The sequence below is a fragment of the Orcinus orca genome, chromosome 8 (assembly GCF_937001465.1).
Source record: "Orcinus orca chromosome 8, mOrcOrc1.1, whole genome shotgun sequence".
Lineage (NCBI taxonomy): Eukaryota > Metazoa > Chordata > Mammalia > Artiodactyla > Delphinidae > Orcinus > Orcinus orca.
Window position 1 is genome coordinate 37,526,632 of NC_064566.1, and position 21,762 is coordinate 37,548,393.

The 21,762-nt window shown below is 40.5% G+C and overlaps 1 protein-coding gene across 3 annotated transcripts in view; it reads left to right on the plus strand.

Moving 5' to 3' along the window:
* The window catches only part of TSG101 (tumor susceptibility 101), a 58,259-nt gene that overhangs the window by 27,257 nt on the left and 9,240 nt on the right, over nucleotides 1-21,762 (plus strand). For all 3 annotated transcript variants that reach the window (XR_004477936.2, XM_004263903.3, XM_033409046.2), the window contains one exon: nucleotides 5,116-5,207. Coding sequence is in view for 2 of the 3 variants with exons in the window: in XM_004263903.3 (XP_004263951.1) it covers nucleotides 5,116-5,207 (92 nt within the window). In the remaining variant the exon portion in view is untranslated. The remainder of the gene's footprint in view (nucleotides 1-5,115; nucleotides 5,208-21,762) is intronic.

Genomic DNA, 21,762 nt, shown 5'->3' on the forward strand with positions numbered 1-21,762 from the left:
CATCCCCATATTTATTCAGTTCATAGACTACACGTACTACCAACCTTTAGTATCCATATGTTAATAACATAACAGGTAAATGAAATTAATAGTGAAATCAGTCTATGAATAATACATACTAGAAAAATCGATAAGAAATAATTATTAATCCATGTTTTAAATGTGTACCTGTTCCAGGGGTAATCTAGGAGTACTTTCCAAAGGTGGTCTTGGGGCTAACTTAGAATGCAAGACTACTTGGTGCCTAGATGAAATTTTCCAGCTACTCGAAATTAACAAAAAAATTTTAACCCTGCTAACTCTTCTTAGCTCCATAGAACCTCACAGATAAATGCAGCTAGAATTCCGGAACACCTGCCATAAATAAATATATGTATATACATATATAATATGCAGGATCTTATAAGTTAAATTTAGCAAACATTTATTTGGGGGCCTTTCTTAATTTCAAGAACTAGCTTTATAAGGTAGTAAGTATTCTGTCACATTTATCTGGGTAAGCAGACTAGATGAACATCTGTCAGAGACAAGAAAGAAAGATTCCTATGATTGTTATATATAAACAAGTTGTAAGTTTTAGATTTCTTGAGACCTTTAATTTTCTGATTAAGTTCTAGAAATGGAATTCTATCTGAAGCCTTGAAATTACAAGCCGTTATAATGAACAGTTGCTAGTAAGGAACTTTGGGCATATAGGGTATGGTTATTAGAAGCACAATAAGGAAATGGACTTCTGAACAATGAAGCCACTTCAGAGAAACTTGTAGATAAAAATGAAGGCTGAAAATATTGACAGAAATGTAAATCTTACTCATCTTACATAACCTTAAAAGTGTCTTTTGTGGGCTTCCCTGGTGGTGCAGTGGTTGAGAGTCCGCCTGCTGATGCAGGGGACACGGGTTCGTGCCCCGGTCGGGGAAGATCCCACATGCTGCCAAGCGGCTAGGCCCGTGAGCCGTGGCCGCTGAGCCTGCGCGTCCGGAACCTGTGCTCCGCAACGGGAGAGGCCACAACAGAGAGAGGCCTGTGTACCGCAAAAAAAAAAAAAAAAGTGTCTTTTGTGAGGTTATTTGTAAGAAGTTCCTTTTTTAAAAAAATTTATTTCTTTTTTTTTTTTTTTTTTTTTTTTTTGGCTGCATTGGGTCTTTGTTGCTGCGTGCGGGCTTTCTCCAGTTGAGGCGAGCAGGGGCTACTCTTCATTTTGGTGCACAGGCTTCTCACTGCGGTGGCTTCTCTTGTTGCGGAGCTCAGGCTCTAGGCGCGTGGGCTTCAGTAGTTGTGGCACGTGGGCTCAGTAGTTGTGGCACGCAGGCTGTAGAGCGCAGGCTCAGTAGTTGTGGCGCACAGGCTTAGTTGCTCCGCGGCATGTGGGATCTTCCCGGACCAGGGCTCGAACCCATGTCCCCTGCATTGGCAGGCGGATTCTTAACCACTGTGCCACCAGGGAAGCCTAGAAGTTCCTTTTTGAGGTAGCTATTTTTCAAGATTTGATGCGTTTTGTTTTTTGGGTTTTTTTTGAAATGTAACTTTTAATCTCATGACAGGCTAATGAGTTGTTAAGGGTAACTGTACTCACATTACTGTCTGTATCCTTCTGCATATGCAAGGTCTTGGCAGAAGAGCCTCAGGACCTCTTTGTCTTCTTGCTTTATCCTAAAGGAGAATTAGTAAATCAGTGATTCAAGAATCTTTATTTTACAACAGTGAATATGAGAATATTTATTCTTGCTGTGGAAAGTTGGACTAGATGATCTCTAAGGTCTCTTTAAAATTTTAAGATCTTTTGAAAGTTTTATTTAGCACCTTGCAGCATGTATGCAAGGAAACTAAAAAGCATGTCAAGGATAGTTGTTCCAGTTTCGGTATATGTACTAGCAAGCATGTATTATTAGAAAACAGTTTCTGATATCAGAAAAGACAGAAAATGTTAAGTGCTGTGATAAACAGCTTTAAAGGAGAGGTCACATCTGTTTGGAGGTGGGAGCTTAGAGATAGCTTCATAAATGAAGGAACTGGTTTAAAAGAAAAGTAAGTATTTAGAGGTGGAGGGAGCAGCAAACAGCAATAACATTTTATATCAGAGGAAACTTACCGGTTATTAAGTTCAGCCCACTCAATTTTATGTAATCATAGGTGTGAAAGCCAAAAAAAATCCCAGGAAAGAATAAGGAAGCACTCTAATATGGCTGGAGAATATAGGGTTATGAGTAGGAGGACTGAAGAGTTTTTTTTTTTTTTTTTTTAAATTTATTATTTTTGGCTGTGTTGGGTCTTCATTTCTGTGCGTGGGCTTTCTAGTTGCAGAGAGCAGGGTCTCCTCTTCTTTGTGGTGTGCAGGCTTCTCATTGTGGCGGCCTCTCTTGTTGCGGAGCACGGGCTCTAGGTGCGCGGGCTTCAGTGGTTGTGGCTCACGGGCTCCAGAGCGCAGGCCCAGCAGCTGTGGCACAAGGGCTTAGCTGCTCCGCGGCATGTGGGATCCTCCCGGAGCAGGGCTCGAACCCGTGTCCCTTGCATTGGCAGGTGGATTCCTAACCACTGCACCACCAGGGAAGCCCCTGAAGAGTTTTAATAAAGGTGCAACTTTCATAGGTATTACAGATCTCCCCAAACCTTCTCTGATCTCCTCTAGCTGGTATTGATTTTCCACTACAGTTGACTCTTGAACATCAGGGGGAGGTCGGGGGGCTAGGGGTGTCGACCCTCCTTGCAATTGAAAATCCAAGTATAACTTTATAGTCGGGCCTCTCTGTCATATCTGAGGTTTCGCATCCTCAGATTCAACCCACTGTGGCTTGTATAGTAGTCTAGTATGTATTTAGTGAAAAAAATCTGCATATAAGTGAACCAGCACAGTTCAAAACCATATTGTTCAAGGATCAACTGTATACATTTCCTGAACTTTTATTTAGCATTTATTGTTTTCTTTATCCTATCAGGATTGTTTACAGGGATCTTGCCCTATTTTGATTATTAGTATCTTGAGGAAGAGATGGATTCATACTTTAGCTCCTGCCTCAAGCACTTGAAAACAGTGCTTTAAATAGAATAAACAGTAAATTTTGAAGGGGCATATAAAGAAAAAGGAATATAAGAGTGTTGGAAAATTCTTTTTAAATACACTTAGTCCAAAAGGGCTCTTAAAAATCTGAAAAAGATTTCCTACATAGGGCAAATTGTTTAATAATGTACAAAGACAGAAAATAGTACTATTAAATTATTTTTTTACTCAAGAAAAGTTGTTAACCCTGAACATAGAGAATAACTACGAAGGAGAAATTAAGCAAACTAAATAAAGAGACAGGGAGTTCTCTGAATTTAGTATCTGTAGGCCTAGAAGAGTTTTATACCACTTACTGAAAAATTCAGCAATAAAATCACAGATTGTCCTTGAAAAAGTATGCAAAATGGGAGGAACTCCAGAAAAAGCAAATTTATTCCAGTGTTCAAAAAGGTAGATTCAGAAATTTGAATAAGATTGACATTGTTTCCTTGCAGCATGGATTACTAGAGAGACTAGAACAAAAGTACTGTGCAATAGCATTCAGCATGTGTCCACTGGGAACAGAAATGCTTAACCTTTTTCTTTTTTCATTTTACTTTTATACTAATCGATAAGAGTATCATGATTACATTGAATCCTCAACAAGTTACACACAAAACTTTTTTGTTGGTGACAGGTTATAAAGTGTGAACTAGTAGTACACATAGGAGAGAATCTTTGAGCCACTGCCCTATAAAAGGATTACTGACTATGAACTTAGAGCTCTTGCTCCGGGACTCTGGGCTGGGTCTTTTTAGTCAGTAATTTTAATGGACTCATAGAAGGCTTGTTAATCAGAATTGCAAATGCCATAGATCTGACAATTGTAGATAAAATAGGATTCATCAAAATTGATTGTTCAACTAACAGGTAGCTATAGTAATCATCCTGTTCCTTTTCTTCTCCATTATAAGGGAAACACTGCCAAATTAGTGATCATTCAGAGGAAAGTGATTAGATCTGAAAATCAGAGCTGTGAAGAATGGTTGAAGGAATTAAAAATATTTCACCTGAAAAAGAGAGGACTGAGGGGAAAATGTTAGAAGTTTTCTAATATGCAAGTGATCTTACAGAGTGCAAATTTAGGACCATTAATTAGAGGTTACTGTGTCAAAATGCAGTTAGTGTTCAGTAGAGAAAGATGACCATTTGTCAGGGATATTGTAAATGATATTTATGAAACAATGTTGGATAGGAGATTGGAGGACAATACTTCTAAGGAAAGTTTCTTCCAACTCTGATGTGAATACAGGAATGACACAAACCTTCCTTAGAGTGAAGAGGAAGCTTTTAAAACTTTATCTCAAGAGGAGTATTTTCAGATCAGACATTCAAAAAGGTTATCAATGAACCACAGGTAAAAATTAAATAATATTATTTACCTGTATGCTAGGAAATCAGAATGGAAAAGTTCTCACAAAATATTTGTTGCTCTCAGTTCTGATACTGTTGGACTGCCCTTAGAAAAACTCGAGTTGCTTTCTGCTACTGTGAAGGTGACCCTCAAATAACCAGGGCCAAGGGACTTCCCTGGTGGTCCAGTGTTTAAGACTCTGTGCTTCCACTGTAGAGGGCACGGGTTCGATCCCTGGTCAGGGAACTAAGATCCCGCATGCCGCAGCCAAAAAAAAAAAAAAAAAAAACCAGGGTCAAGCAAGAGTATTTTAATCATTTACTTTAAGAGTAAATCCAGTGTCATTAATGGAATTTTTGTGGAGCTTTGCTTGAATAGACACCTGTAGCTCTAAAACTGTAAAGTCATTAACTGGTAAGACAATGAAATATCAAGCTTAGCCTCCTGAATGGGGTGGATTTGTTTGTTTGTTTGTTTGTTTGAAGTCTTTATTGAATTTGTTACAGTATTGCTTCTGGATTATTTTAAATGTTTTTTGGTTTTTTGGCCACGAGGCATGTGGAATCTTAGCTCACCGACCAGGGATTGAACCCACACCCCCTGCATTGGAAGGTGAAGTCTTAACCACTGGACTGCCAGGGATGTCCCCTGAATGGGGTTCTTAAAGATACTGTAGAGTTGGGTCATCTTAACATTTAATATTTTATGTTCTTTTCTTTAGTGGTTACCCAGGCTGTCCTTACCCACCTGGCAGTCAGTATCCTGCCACCACAAGTTCCCAGTACCCTTCCCAGCCTCCTGTGACCACTGTTGGTAAGTACTGTTCAAAACTGTATTTCTCCACATAAGGAAAGTCAGAGTCTCCTGTTGTGAAAAGTGCATTTCACTTTTGTTTTTTATTGAATGTTTGATATGTAACATTGTGTAAGTTTAAGGAGTACAGTCTGTTACTTTGATAGATTTATATATTGTAATATGATTGCATTATAGCAGTATTTATTACATTACATAATTATCATACAGTATTATTGTCTATATCCATCATACTGCGCATTAGATCTCTATGGCTTGCTTACTACTTGTTATAAATTTGTACCCTTAAATATCATCAATTTTATCACACCTCCCCCCATTTCACTTTTACATGTGAAATGTTAGAATACTCTTTCTTTTTAGAGCAAAAACTCTTAATGATCAGTGTCCTGTACTCTAAAACTTGAAATGATTTATCATCATATAAATGAGCCTTCTACCAGGGCATAAAAGTAAATTTGATTGACTCTTATCACTCTTTCCTGTGTTTCACATATTTATTGGTGAACGTTAATGTGTGTTGAACTATTAACAGATACTTAGGTTTTCCTAGCCTTGTTATATGTAAAAATAGATGAGCATCTTTAGAAGAAAGCACCATTGGGAAATATGGGTGGATCAAGTAAGACAAATTATTGCAGACCAATAGTTCTTGGTTTTTTATGTTGCTTATTAGTAGAGTTACCTGAAATATAATTTTCTTCAGTTGAGAAAATGAAAGCAATACAAGAACTTCTGCAGACCCCCACCCCTCTACATGACTATCTGCCCCTACCATATCTGCCTTCTCCCTGTTACCACAGATCATTATTTCTACCCACTAGGTTTTATCCTCTGTAATTTACTCAGGGACATCATTTCAGCAGTTTCCGCTCTCATCATCAGCTTTTGTTCTCTACTGGGTTGCTCTCATCAGCACCCAAAAATATACCCTAAAAACCTTTAAAAATCCTCCTCTTAATTTCCCTTTCCCTGCCACCAGTATTCCATTTCTTCATTCCCCTTTACAGCAAAACTCCTTGAAACAATTATCCGTACTCATTAGCTTCAATTCCTCTTCTTCCTTTCACTCTTGAACCACTCCATGTGGGATTTCCCTCATGTCCTTCCACTAAGCTGCTTCTCTCAAGGTCACCATTGACCTTTATGATGTTAAATCCAATGGCCAATTAAATAGTCTCCATGTACTTGGCTTGTCAGCAGTATTTGACAGTTGTAGCTCCTTGATACACTTTCCTCTCTTGCTTTCCAAGACCCCAGACTCACTTGTTTTTCCTCCCATCTCACTGGTACTCATGCTCAGTCTCCTTTATAAGTCCCTCCTTTTCTTAATATTGGAATGCCCCCTGGCTCAGTCCTTGGCATTCTCTATACTCTCCTGGTGATCTCTACCAATCTCATAGCTTTAAATACCATTTCTGTGTCCACACTTCCCAAATTTCTTTCCAACTTACACCACTTTCCAGAATTTCAGATTCTTATATCCAGCTCTCTTCTCAATATCTCCATTTCGACATTTAATAGACATTTCAAACTCAATGTGACCAAAATTAAACTCTCAATCTTTCTATGATGCTTTCCCACCTCCAGAGATACCTACTCAATACTCTAACTTTGGTGTCATCCTTGATTCTTCATCAAGGACCAATTATCTTCAAAATACATATTGAATCTGATCACATCCAGTGCTGATCCAAGTCACCGTTATCTTTCATCTAATTTACTTCAAAAGCCTCCTAAAAAGCCTTCTTCTTTCCTTAATCCCTACATCTGTTTTTAACACAACAGCCAGAATGATCCTATTAAAAGATAAATAAATTATATCACTCCTCTACTCAGAACCTTCCAATGTCTTCCTATTTCACACAGCGTTCAATCCAAATTTCTGAAGCTTAGAAGGCCCTTTGTGATCCTGCTTTCCTCCCCCTGTTACCTCTCTGAACTCATCTCCTACTACTCTTCTGTTTTAGGATTCGTCCACTACCTGTTTCCTTTGTGTGGAGCAGTCAGGCCTACCCTGACCAGTCTACTCCCATCACCAACCCCGCACACATATACACACATGCCCAACATCTAGAACAGTGCTTGATATATAGAAGTTCACCTAAATATTTTACTGAGTGTCTGAATGTAGAATCTTGTGAAGTTTACTTTTCTGTTACATTTTCTGATCAATTGTAAGCATCCTGAGATCTGCTGTAAATATCTCCCCTTCCCCCAAAAAGAGCATTTTCTTCAGCTGTTTTTGTCATTGATACGTTCTATTTATTGAGATTCTAGTGGCAATGGTTTTGTTTTTTAAAAATGTTCTCATCCTTCTGTAATATAGCTCTTTTTTTAACAATGTAATTTAAATGCTTGAGTTAGAAACCTGATGATGGGAGATCATTAATCCACAAGCAAAACACACTAAATGTTGTTAATCTCTCCATTATGGCTCAGGCATCATCAGTAAAATAGGAATAGTGCTATTTGTTACCCTGTTTCTCACTGAGACGATAGTATTTGATTTGTAGAGAACCTCAGTTCCTAAAGATCTTTTTTATGTTAACTCATTTCACTACAATAGATATGAAGCATTTTATAACTTAGAATAGATGATATCCATACATAAAAAAATAGGAATATGGGGGAAATGGTACATTTTATTTTATTTTTATTTATTTATTTTTTTAACATCTTTATTGGAATATAATTGCTTTACAACGGCATGTTAGTTTCTGCTTTACAAGAAAATGAATCAGTTATATATATACATATGTTCCCATATCTCTTCCCTCTTGCGTCTCCCTCTCTCCCACCCTCCCTATCCCACCCCTCCAGGCGATCACAAAGCACCGAGCTGATCTCCCTGTGCTATACGGCTGCTTCGCACTAGCTATCTACCTTACGTTTGGTAGTGAATATATGTCCATGCCTCTCTCTCGCTTTGTCACAGCTTACCCTTCCCCCTCCCCATATCCTCAAGCCCATTCTCTACTAGGTCAGTGTCTTTATTCCTGTCTTACCCCTAGGTTCTTCATGACATTTTTTTTTCTTAAATTCCATATATTTGTGTTAGCATTCGGTATTTGTCTCTCTCTGACTTACTTCACTCTCTATGACAGACTTTAGGTCTATCCACCTCATTACAAATAGCTCAATTTCGTTTCTTTTTATGGCTGAGTAATATTCCATTGTATATATGTGCCACATCTTCTTTATCCATTCACCGATGATGGACACTTAGGTTGTTTCCATCTCCAGGCTATTGTAAATAGAGCTGCAGTGAACATTTTGGTACATGGCTCTTTTTGAATTATGGTTTTCTCAGGGTATATGCCCAGTAGTGGGATTGCTGGGTCATATGGTAGTTCTATTTGTAGTTTTTTAAGGAACCTCCATACTGTTCTCCACAGTGGCTGTATCAATTTACATTCCCACCAGCAGTGCAAGAGGGTTCCCTTTTCTCCACACCCTCTCCAGCATTTATTGTTTCTAGAGTTTTTGATGAGGGCCATTCTGACCAGTGTGAGATGATATCTCATTGTAGTTTTGATTTGCATTTCTCTAATGATTAATGATGTTGAGCATTCTTTCATGTGTTTGTTGGCAGTCTGTATATCTTCTTTGGAGAAATGTATATTTAGGTCTTCTGCCCATTTTTGGATTGGGTTGTTTGGTTTTTTGTTATTGAGCTGCATGAGCTGCTTATAAATTTTGGAGATTAATCCTTTGTCAGTTGCTTCATTTGCAAATATTTTCTCCCATTCTGAGGGTTGTCTTTTGGTCTTGTTTATGGTTTCCTTTGCTGTGCAAAAGCTTTTAAGTTTTATTAGGACCCATTTGTTTATTTTTGTTTTTATTTCCATTTCTCTAGGAGGTGGGTCAAAAAGGATCTTGCTGTGATTTATGTCATAGTGTCCTGCCTATGTTTTCCTCTAAGAGTTTGACAGTTTCTGGCCTTACATTTAGGTCTTTAATCCATTTTGAGCTTATTTTTGTGTATGGTGTTAGGGAGTGATCTAATCTCATACTTTTACATGTAGCTGTCTAGTTTTCCCAGCACCACTTATTGAAGAGGCTGTCCTTTCTCCACTGTACATTCCTGCCTCCTTTATCAAAGATAAGGTGACCATATGTGCATGGGTTTATCTCTGGGCTTTCTGTCCTGTTCCATTGATCTATCTGTTTTTGTGCCAGTACCATACTGTCTTGATTACTGTAGCTTTGTAGTATAGTCTGAAGTCAGGGAGCCTGATTCCTCCAGCTCCATTTTTCGTTCTCAAGATTGCTTTGGCTATTCGGGGTCTTTTGTGTTTCCATACAAACTGTGAAAGTTTTTGTTCTAGTTCTGTGAAAAATGCCAGTGGTAGTTTGATACGGATTGCACTGAATCTGTAGATTGCTTTGGGTAGTAGAGTCATTTTCACAATGTTGATTCTTCCAATCCAAGAACATGGTATATCTCTCCATCTATTTGTATCATCTTTAATTTCTTTCATCAGTGTCTTATAATTTTCTGCATACAGGTCTTTTGTCTCCTTAGGTAGGTTTATTCCTAGATATTTTATTCTTTTTGTTGCAGTGGTAAATGGGAGTGTTTTCTTGATTTCACTTTCAGATTTTTCATCTTCAGTGTATAGGAATGCCAGAGATTTCTGTGCATTAATTTTGTATCCTGCTACTTTACCAAATTCATTGGTTAGCACTAGTAGTTTTCTGGTAGCATCTTTAGGATTCTCTGTGTATAGTATCATGTCATCTGCAAACAGTGACAGCTTTACTTCTTCTCTTCTGATTTGGATTCCTTTTATTTCCTTTTCTTCTCTGATTGCTGTGGCTAAAACTTCCAAAACTATGTTGAATAAGAGTGGTGAGAGTGGGCAACCTTGTCTTGTTCCTGATCTTAGTGGAAATGCTTTCAGTTTTTCACCATTGAGGACGATGTTGGCTGTGGGTTTGTCATATATGGCCTTTGTTATGTTGAGGAAAGTTCCCTCCATGCCTACTTTCTGCAGGGTTTTTATCATAAATGGGTGTTGAATTTGTCGAAAGCTTTCTCTATATCTATTGAGATGATCGTATGGTTTTTCTCCTTCAATTTATTAATATGGTGTATCACGTTGATTGATTTGCGTATATTGAAGAATCCTTGCATTCCTGGAATAAACCCCACTTGATCATGGTGTATGATCGTTTTAATGTGCTGTTGGATTCTGTTTGCTACTATTTTGCTGAGGATTTTTGCATCTATGTTCATCAGTGATATTGGCCTGTAGTTTTCTTTCTTTGTGACATCCTTGTCTGGTTTTGGTATCAGGGTGATGGTGGCCTCGTAGAATGAGTTGGGGAGTGTTCCTCCCTCTGCTATATTTTGGAAGAGTTTCAGAAGGACAGGTGTTAGCTCTTCTCTAAATGTTCGATAGATTTGCCTGTGAAGCCACCTGGTCCTGGGCTTTTGTTTTTTGGAAGATTTTTAATCACAGTTTCAATTTCAGTGCTTGTGATTGGTCTGTTCATATTTTCTATTAATTCGTGATTCAGTCTTGGCAGGTTGTGCCTTTCTAAGAATTTGTCCATTTCTTCCAGGTTGTCCATTTTATTGGCATAGAGTTGCTTGTAGTGGTCTCTCATGATCTTTTGTATTTCTGCAGTGTCAGTTGTTACTTCTTTTTCATTTCTAATTCTATTGATTTGAGTCTTCTCCCTTTTTTTCTTGATGAGTCTGGCTAATGGTTTATCAATTTTGTTTATCTTCTCAAAGAACCAGCTTTTAGTTTTATTGATCTTAGCTATCGTTTCCTTCATTTCTTTTTCATTTATTTCTGATCTGATCTTTATGATTTCTTTCCTTCTTCTAACTTTGGGGGTTTTTTGTTCTTCTTCCTCTAATTGCTTTAGGTGCAAGGTTATGTTGTTTATTTGAGATGTTTCCTGTTTCTTAAGGTAGGATTGTATTGCTATAAACTTCCCTCTTAGAACTGATTTTGCTGCATCCCATAGATTTTGAGGCGTCGTGTCTCCATTGTCATTTGTTTCTAGGTATTTTTTAATTTCCTCTTTGATTTCTTCAGTGATCACTTCGTTATTAAGTAGTGTATTGTTTAGCCTCCATGTGTTTGTATTTTTTATAGATCTTTTCCTGTAATTTATCTCTAGTCTCATAGCGTTGTGGTCAGAAAAGATACTTGATACAATTTCAATTTTCTTAAATTTACCAAGGCTTGATTTGTGACCCAAGATATGATCTATCCTGGAGAATGTTCCATGAGCACTAGAGAAAAATGTGTATTCTGTTGTTTTTGGATGGAATGTCCTATAAATATCAATTAAGTCCATCTTGTTTAATGTATCATTTAAAGCTTGTGTTTCCTTATTTATTTTCATTTTGGATGATCTGTCCATTGGTGAGAGTGGGGTGTTAAAGTCCCCCTACTATGAATGTGTTACTGTCGATTTCCCCTTTTATGGCTGTTAGTATTTGCTTTATGTATTGAGGTGCTCCTATGTTGGGTGCATAAATATTTACAATTTGTTATCTCTTCTTCTTGGATCGATCCCTTGATCATTATGTAGTGTCCTTCTTTATCACTTGTAATAGTCTTTATTTTAAAGTCTGTTTTGTCTGATATGAGAATTGCTACTCCAGCTTTCTTTTGGTTTCCATTTGCATGGAATATCTTTTTCCATCCCCTCACTTTCAGTCTGTATGTGTCTCTAGGTCTGAAGTAGGTCTCTTGTAGACAGCATATATATGGGTCTTGTTTCTGTATCCATTCAGCCAGTGTGTGTCTTTTGGTGGGAGCATTTAATCCATTTACCTTTAAGGTAATTATCGATATGTATGTTCCTATTCCCATTTTCTTAATTGTTTTGGGATTGTTATTGTCTTTTCCTTCTCTTGTGTTTCTTCCTAGAGAAGATCCTTTAGCATTTGTTGTAAAGCTGGTTTGGTGGCACTGAACTCTCTCAGCTTTTGCTTGTCTGTAAAGGTTTTAATTTCTCTGTCAAATCTGAATGAGATCCTTGCTGGGTAGACTTATCTTGGTTGTAGGTTTTTCTCCTCCATCACTTTAAATATGTCCTGCCAGTCCCTTCTGGCTTGCAGAGTTTCTGCTGAGAGATCAGCTGTTAACCTTATGGGGATTCCCTTGTGTGTTATTTGTTGTTTTTCCCTTGCTGCTTTTAATATGTTTTCTTTGTATTTAATTTTTGACAGTTTGATTAATATGTGTCTTGGCGTGTTTCCCCTTGGATTTATCCTGTATGGGACTCTCTGTGCTTCCCGGACTTGATTAACTATTTCCTTTCCCATATTAGGGAAGTTTTCAACTATAATCTCTTCAAATATTTTCTCAGTCCCTTTCTTTTTCTCTTCTTCTTCTGGAACCCCTATAATTCGAATGTTGGTGCGTTTAATGTTGTCCCAGAGGTCTCTGAGACTGTCCTCAGTTCTTTTCATTCTTTTTTCTTTATTCTGCTCTGCAGTAGTTATTTCCACTATTTTATCTTCCAGGTCACTTATCCGTTCTTCTGCCTCAGTTATTCTGCTATTGATTCCTTCTAGAGTATTTTTAATTTCATTAAGTGTGCTTTTCATCATTGCTTGTTTCATCTTTAGTTCTTCTAGGTCCTTGTTAAATGTTTCTTGCATTTTCTCTATTCTTTTTCCAAGATTTTGGATCATCTTTACTATCATTATTCTGAATTCTTTTTCAGGTAGACTGCCTATTTCCTCTTCATTTGTTAGGTCTGGTGGGTTTTGATCTTGCTCTTTCATCTGCTGTGTGTGTTTCTATCTTCTCATTTTGCTTATCTTACTGTGTTTGGGGTCTCCTTTTTGCACGCTGCACGTTCGTAGTTCCTGTTTTTGGTATCTGTCCCCAGTGGCTAAAGTTGTTTCAGTGGGTTGTGTACGCTTCCTGGTGGAGAGGACTAGTGCCTGTGTTCTGGTGGATGAGGGTGGATCTTGTCTTTCTGATGGGCCGGTCCACGTCTGGTGGTGTATTTTGGGGTGTCTGTGGACTTGTTATGATTTTAGGCAGCCTCTCTGCTAATGGGTGGGGTTGTGTTCCTGTCTTGCTAGTTGTTTGGCATAGGGTGTCCAGCACTGTAGTTTGCTAGCTGTTGAGTGAAGCTGGGTGTTGGTGTTGAGATGGAGATCTCTGGGAGATTTTCGCCATTTGATATTACGTGGAGCTGGGAGGTCTCTTGTGGACCAGTGTCCTGAAGTTGGCTCTCCCACCTCAGAGGCACAGCACTGACTCCTGGCTGCAGCACCAAGAGACCTTCATCCACATGGCTCAGAATAAAAGGGAAACAACGTAGAAAGAAAGAATTAGTAGAAGTAGAAAGAAAGAAAGAAAACAAGAAAGAAAGAGAGAGAGAAAGAAAGAAAGAAAGGAGGGAGAAAAAAGAAAGAAGATAAAGTAAAATAAAATAAAGTAAGATAAAATATAATAAAGTTATTAAAATAAAAAGTAATTATTAAGAAAAAAATTAAAAAAACGGACGGATATAACCCTCGGACAAATGGTGGAAGCAAAGCTATACAGACAAAATCTCACAGAGAAGCAAACACATACACACTCACAGAAAAAGGAAAAGGGAAAAAAATCATAAATGTTGCTCCCAAAGTCCACCTTCTTAATTTGGGCTGATTCGTTGTCTATTCATGTATTTCACAGATGCAGGTACATCAAATTGATTGTAGAGCTTTAATCCGCTGCTTCTGAGGCTGCTGGGAGTGATTTCCCTTTCTATTCTTTGTTCTTACAGCTCCCAGGGGCTCAGCTTCGCATTTGGCCCCGCCTCTGTGTGTAGGTCGCCGGAGGGCATTTGTTCTTCGCTCACACAGGATGGGGTTAAAGGAGCAGCTGACTTGGGGGCTCTGGCTCACTCAGGCTCGGGGGAAGGAGGGGCACGGAGTGCGGGGCGAGCCTGCGGCAGCAGAGGCCAGCATGACATTGCTGCAGCCTGAGGCGCCCCGTGCGTTCTCCCAGTGGAGTTTTCCCTGGATCGCGGGACCCTTGGCAGTGGCGGGCTGCACAGGCTCCCCGGAAGGGGGTGTGGATAGTGACCTGTGCTCGCACACAGGCTTCCTGGTGGCGGCAGCAGCAGCCTTAGCGTCTCATGCCTGTCTCTGGGGTCCGTGCTTTTAGCCGCGGCTCGCGCCAGTCTCTGGAGCTCCTTTAAGCAGCGCTCTTAATCCCTTCTCCTCGCGCACCAGGAGACAAAGAAGGAAGAAAACGTCTCTTGCCTTTTCGGCAGGTCCAGACTTTTCCCTGGACTCCGTCCTGGCCAGCTGTGGCGCACTAACCCCCTGCAGGCTGTGTTCACACGGCCAACCCCAGTCCTCTCCCTGCGCTCTGACCAAAGCCCGAGCCTCAGCTCCCAGCCCCGCCCGCCCCGGTGGGGAAGCAGACAAGCCTCTTGGGCTGGTGAGTGCTGGCCGGCACCGATCCTCTGTGCGTGCGGGAATGTCTATGCTTTGTCCCCTGCACCCCTGAGTCTGCGCTCTCCTCCGCGGCTCCGAAGCTTTCACCTTCCGCCACCCGCAGTCTCCGCCCGCGAAGGGGCTTCCTAGTGTGTGGAAACTTTTCCTCCTTCACAGCTCCCTCCCACTGGTGCAGCTCCTGTCCCTATCCTTTTGTCTGTGTTTATTCTTTTTTCTTTTGCCCTACCCAGGTACTTGGGGGGTTTCTTGCCTTTTGGGAGGTCTGAGGTCTTCTAACAGCGTTCAGTAGGTGTTCTGTAGGAGCTGTTCCACGTATAGATGTATTTCTGGTGTATCTGTGGGGAGGAAGGTGATCTCCGCGTCCTACTCTTCCGCCATCTTCCCGGATGCCTCTCGGAAAAGGGTACATTTTAAATCAAATCTAATGTTTGCTTTTATAACAAGAATCAAAGCAATTAATGTTGTACTTTTTTTTTTTTTGGTACGCGGGCCTCTCACTGTTGTGGCCTCTCCCGTTGCGGAGCACAGGGTCCGGACGCACAGGCCCAGCGGCCATGGCTCACGGGCCCAGCCGCTACACGGCATGTGGGATCCTCCCGGACCGGGGCACGAACCCGCGTCCCCCGCATCGGCAGGCGGACTCTCAACCACTGCGCCACCAGGGAAGCTCTTTAAAGTACTTTTAAGAGTACTTTCTTAGAAAGGCTAAAAACAAATTATCATTTTATAATCTAGGATATCCTTTTAATGTATGTTGTTTTTCTACCCTTTGTTGCTTACCTACGTGATTTTTTTCATATTTTAGTAGTACATTGTGCAAAACTGTTGAACTTCAAAATTGTCATAAAGGAAAGCAGAAACATAAAAGTATCATCTGAATATTAGAGTTCACAGATAGTGAACATTTTCTTAGTCTGTCAGTGGCCATCAGGATTTGTGCTATTATTCTCTGTGCTACTAAGGCCATGAGAAAGAATGAAAGTGGTTATTTATCCTTTGTGGAACTTGATAGTTTCACTTTAAAGATTTTGATTTTATGATGTAAAACAAACACCAGTTTCATGGCATCATTAACTAACTCATGTCTTATTATTGATGTGGATGCCTGTGCAAGCGTTGATTTTTAACCATCTCCAACAATATTGAAGTAAAAGAACCACTTAAAGTGAAGTAATAGAGGCAACTTCCCTGGCGGTCCAGTGGTTAAGACTCCGCACTTCCACTGCAAGGGGGCGAGGGTTCAATCTCTGGTCGGGGCACTAAGATCCCAAGATTTCACATGCTATGCAGTGAGGTTGGGGGGAAAAAAAAAGAAGTAATAGAGATTACATTCTTAATAGCAGTCTCTTCTGAAACACTGCAGAAGACTGAGGATTGTGCAGATCTTGGGACTTTAAAACAGCTCTTTCTGACTCCATTACATGTACATTTTGAACAACAACCTTTATAAGAAAATCAAAGAATTTGTTTTGTCATCTCTTTTTATAGCTTTTTTGTCACCTGGCAGACAGCTTCCTGCCTAACCTGACTTTTAAAACCACCTTCATGAGATTGGTGCTCACTGAGGGCATTGACTAAGCAGTGAAGGTAGCTGTTGAATAGTGAAAAACCTGTTGGTGGTGCTTTTCCATCAGGTCTGGGCAATTGCAGTGATATTTTAATTCAGTTGTATTATTTAATGAGGGAAAGTTGTGATCTATAACTTAAATTCTTCCTTGAAGTTACTGTAAGACCAGGTGTTCTTTTTGTTTTGTTTTTTGGCTGCGTTGGGTCTTTGTTGCTTCACATGGGCTTTATCTAGTTGCAGCGAGCGGAGGCTACTCTTCGTTGCAGTGCTCGGGCTTCTCATTGTGATGGCTTCTCTTGTTGCGGAGCATGGGCTCTGAGCGCACAGGCTTCAGTAGTTGCAGCACGTGGGCTCAGTAGTTGCGGCACGCAGGCCCTAGAGCGCGTGGGCTTCAGTAGTTGCAGTATGTGGGCTCAAGTAGTTGTGGCACTCAGGCTCTAGAGCGCAGGGTCAGTAGTTGTGGTGCACGGGCTTACTTGTTCTGTGGCATGTGGGATCTTCCCGGACCAGGGATGGAACCCATGTCCCCTGCATTGGCAGGCGGATTCTTAACCACTGTGCCACCAGGGAAGTCCCAGGTGTATTTTTTGTATATCATCTTTGCAAGTTACTAGCAAAAACATTTTCTACTGGAAGATCAGTGGGAAAAGCTGTGGAATTTGGACAGTTTTCCTTAGATTTTCTGCCCATTGCAGGCATTATATATCAACAAAAGCATCAGAAGGAAGGTAAACTTTTCTTGATATCTAAAAAACTTAAAACTTTAAGTTTCTGTTTCTTCAGATTCAATTATGCTTCTTAAGAGTAAAACATTTTTGTTAGGACTGGCATATAACTTTTACCAAGTTGGCATTGCCAAAACTATAAGAGAACTTGAACTCTGATTTTAAAGGTTTAAAACTACTTGACCGGCACCAAGTTACAAGGAATAAATTTAGGAGGCAACATTAATACTTGTTTGTTCTCTTAATAGCACATGCCAGAATACAGCAGAAGCAGGTATGGATATTGGTCATCTGTATGTTTTCAGGGCTGAAAAACGGGCATTCAAGAAAAGCTTTGGTCCCCAGCTGGGCATTCCCATGGAGAATTCCAAACTCTATTGGATAGGGAAGAGTGGCATGAGGGACCAGTCACTCCACCTTGATTCATGCATAGCACTCTCTGTCAGACCCTGATGTGCTGGTGGTGCACCCAGGTGGCAATGATCTGGGAGTGATGAAGTTGTTTGATATTTTAATCCAAATTAAGAAAGATTTAAGATTTATCGGGACTTCCCTGGCGGTTCAGTGATAAAGAATCTGCCTTGCAATGCAGGGGATGCGGGATCAATCCCTGGTCAGGGAACTAAGATCCCACATGCTGCGGGGCAACTAAGCCCGCATGCCGCAACTACTGAGCTTGTGCGCCTCAACTAGAGCCCACGTGCTGCAGACTACAGAGTCCACACTCTCTGGAACCTGCGCACCACAACTACAGAGCTCACGTGCCCTAGAGCCTGCGCGCCACAACTAAAGAAGAGAAAAACTGCATGCCACAACTAGAGAGAAGCCCATGCGCTGCAGCAAAGATCCCGCATGCCACAACTAACACCCGGCACAGCCAAAAATAAATAATAAATAAATCTTAAAAAAAAAAGATTTATCAAGTAAATGTTTAAGAATGTTACTAGAGTGTGGTCCAGTATGGTACCCAGAAAAGTGTGGTCCCACTCAACGAAACCTCTACATGTTATGAATATACGTGTGAAGAAAGTCAGTGGACAAATTGGCTCTTTTATGAAGTTCATCGGAGGATGTACCATCAGTACATCACACACACGTATACACACAAATACATACCATATTTTCTTTTTCTTTTTTTAATTAATTAATTAACTAATTTTTGGCTGCACTGGGTCTTTGTTGCTGTGCACGGGCTTTCTCTAGCTGTGGCGAGCAGGGGCTACTCTTCATTGCAGTGCGCGGGCTTCTCATTGCGGTGGCTTCTCTTGTTGCGGAGCATGGGCTCTAGGCACGTGGGCTTCAGTAGTTGTGGCACATGGGCTCAGTAGTTGTGGCTCATGGGCTCAGTAGTTGTGGTGCACAGGCTTAGTTGTTCCGCCACATGTGGGATCTTCCTGGGCCAGGGCTCAAACCCGTGTACCCTGCATTGGCAGGGAGATTCTTAACCACTGTGCCACCAGGGAAGCCCATACCACACTTTCTTTATCCATTCATCTATTTTTTTCTTCAGTTATTTGTTTATTCATTTAGTCATTCAACATATATTTACTAAGTGCTTGCTACATGCCAGGAGTAAGAACAACACAAAGTAACTTCCTGCCTTCATGGAGTTTACATTTCAATGGGGGAAGACAGAAAACAAACTTACAGCATAGTATACAATGCACCAGATGGAGATAAATGCTACCTAGGAACATTCAGACGAAAGAGGGGCACAGGAAGACCTGGAGGGTGAGGACTGCATTCTGATCTCACCTCCTCTATATCCACCTTGCTCACACCACTGGCCTCCTGTCACTCCTTGAGCCCCAAACACACTGGTTTGCTGTTTCAGCCCCATCCGTGCTCTGCTCGCTTGGATGGTGACCTGGAGATCTCCAAGACTGGAAAAAGGCTTCTGTGCCTTATACTTTGAGATGGGAGTATGTTTATGGTTCAAGGAACTGCAAAGAGACTAGTGGTGTGAGCGAGGCGTGCACAGAGAGATGGGGTCGGAGGGGAAACAGGGCTGGCTCAAGTAAGCCCTTGTGGGTCGGGGGAGGAGGCCTGTGCCTTTTCCTCTACGTGAGCTGCGGAGCCACAGGCAGGCTTTGAGCAGAGGAGTGATCTGATCTGATTGCTATTATAACAGATGCCTCTGTGCCAGACCCCGGGAGGGAAGGGTGGCAGCAGAGCTCCCCACCCCGAGGAGGCCACTGCAAGAATCTGGGTCTGAGATGGTGGCTCGGACCAGTGTGGGGACAGAGGATGTGGTCACATACGCTGAGGAGGGGTAATCATTCATCTATGGATGGACACTTAGGTTGCTTCGTTCCATATCTTGGCTATTGTAATAATGCTGCAATACACAGGGGTGCATACATCTTTTTGAATGACTGTGTTTGTTTTCTTCAGAAAAATACCCAGAAGTGGAATTGCTGGGTCATATGGTAGTTTTATTTTTAATTTTTTGAGGAACCCCTCCATACTGTTTTCCATAGTGGCTGCACCAATTTGCATTACTACTAGCACGGGTTTCCTTTTCTCCACATCCTCACCAGCACTTATTATTTGTTTTCTTTTTGATAATAGCCATTCTGACAGGTGTGAGGTGATACCTCATTGTGGTCTTGATTGCATTTCCCTGATGATTAGTGATGTTGAGCATCTTTTCATGTGCCTGTTGGCCATCTGTATGCCTTCTTTGGAAAACTATTCAGGTTCTCTGCCCATTTTTTAATCAGGCCATTTGTTTTTTGATGTTGACTTGTATGAGTTCTTTGTATATTTTGGATATTAACCCCTTATCGGATATTTTTTGCAGCCATCTTCTCCCATTCAGTAGGCTGCGTTTTCTTTTTGTTGATAGTTTCTTTTGCTGGTCAAAAGCTTTTTTAGTTTGATGTAGTCTCCCATTTGGTTTTTTTGTTTGTTTGTTTTTTGGGGTTTTTTTTGCTTTTGTTTCCCTTGCCTGAAGAGACATATCCAAAAAAATATTAAGACCAATGTCAGAGTACTCCCCATGTTTTCTTTTTTTTTTTTAACTTTTTTTCTTACAGTTGTATTGAGATATAATTGACTTACAGCACTTTATAAGTTTAAGGTGTACAGCATAATGATTTGACTTACATACATCATGAAATGATTACCACAGTAAGTTTAGTGAACATCTGTCATCTCCTATAGATACAAGAAAATATATTTTTTTTCTTTGTGATGAGAACTCTTTAGGATTTACTCTTAACAACTTTCCTATATAACATATAGCAGGACTTCCCTGGTGGTGCAGTGGTTAAGAATCCACCTGCCAGTGCAGGGGACATGGGTTCGATCCCTGGTCCAGGAAGATCCCACATGCCGCGGAACAGCTAAACCCGTGCGCCACAACTACTGAGCCTGCGCTCTATAGCCTGAGCTCTAGAGCCCGCGAAGCACAACTACTGAAGCTGCGTGCCACAACTACTGAAGCCTGTGCTCCTAGAGGCCTTGCTCCGCAACAAGAGAAGCCACTGCAATGAGAAGCCCGCGCACCGCAACAAAGAGTAGCCCCTGCTCACTGCAACTAAGCCCGTGCGCAGCAGTGAAAACCCAAGGCAGCCATAAATAAATAAATAAACAAAAATAAATAAAATATAGCAGTGTTAATTGTATTAATCATGTTGTACATTACATCCCTAGTACTGCTTATGTTTTCTTCTAGGAGTCTTAACGGTTTCAGGTCTTACATTTAATTTTAACCCATTCTGAGTTTATTTTTGTATATAGTGTGAGAAAGTCCAGTTTTCCCAAAACCATTTATTGAAGAGGCTGTCTTTTCCCCGTTCTGTATTCTTCCCTCCTTTATCATAGATTAATTGACCATATAAGTGTGGGTTTATTTCTGGACTCTCTGTTCTGTCCAGTTGATCTATGTGTCTGTTTTTATGCCAGTACCATACTGTTTTGATTACTGAAAAGCTTTGTAGTGTAGTTTGAAATCAGGGAGCATGATACCTCCAGTTTTGTTCTTTAACATGGTAGATTCTTAAATTGTTCTTGTTCACAAAATAATTTTAAGGTATGACTTTGATTCTGACCCATTTTGTTTTAAAGGATGGAATCTGTCCTTCAGATTAATTGCCCTTTGTGCTTAAGCCTGCTTGTAGCATCTTTCATGATTATGATAGTTGAATGATTTTGTAGCGCCATTTATTTTTTGAAGTAGTTACTACTTTGGCATCTATTTTAATAAGGTCTAGGGCTTCCCTGGTGACGCAGTGGTTGAGAGTCCGCCTGCCAATGCAGGGGACACGGGTTCGTGCCCCGGTCGGGGAAGATCCCACATGCCGCAGAGCGGCTGGGCCCGTGAGCCATGGCCACTGAGCCTGCACGTCCGAAGCCTAAGCGGGAGACGGGAGAGGCCGCAACAGTGAGAGGCCCGCATACCGCAAAAAAAAAAAAAAAAAAAAGGTCTATACTTAACCTCCACTTTTGAAACTTGAATTGTTATGTAAATTAATCTAAATCTTTCTTTGTGCTGTGTGTTTATTTTCAAGAAGTGTAAACCTGCTGTTTTTCTTTTTCTCATTGATTGTGGTAATAGAAACTTTCTAGAGTTTAAATAAAGAGTACTGCTCTAATAGTGTTTAAAAGATAAATTGAGGTCCCCTGATTTCTTTGGAAGAAAGTTCCATAGCCCACCCAGAGCCTGGCCAGTAGTATTAGAAGCTTATATATTCATAGACTATAAATAAAAGCCTTTTGTAAGCAGCTTAATGAATTTGCCTGATTTGTGTTTAATAGCACGAATCAGAATGACTCTGCTCATATAGTTGTTTGAAATGTTTCTCCTATTTCAGAGATTGA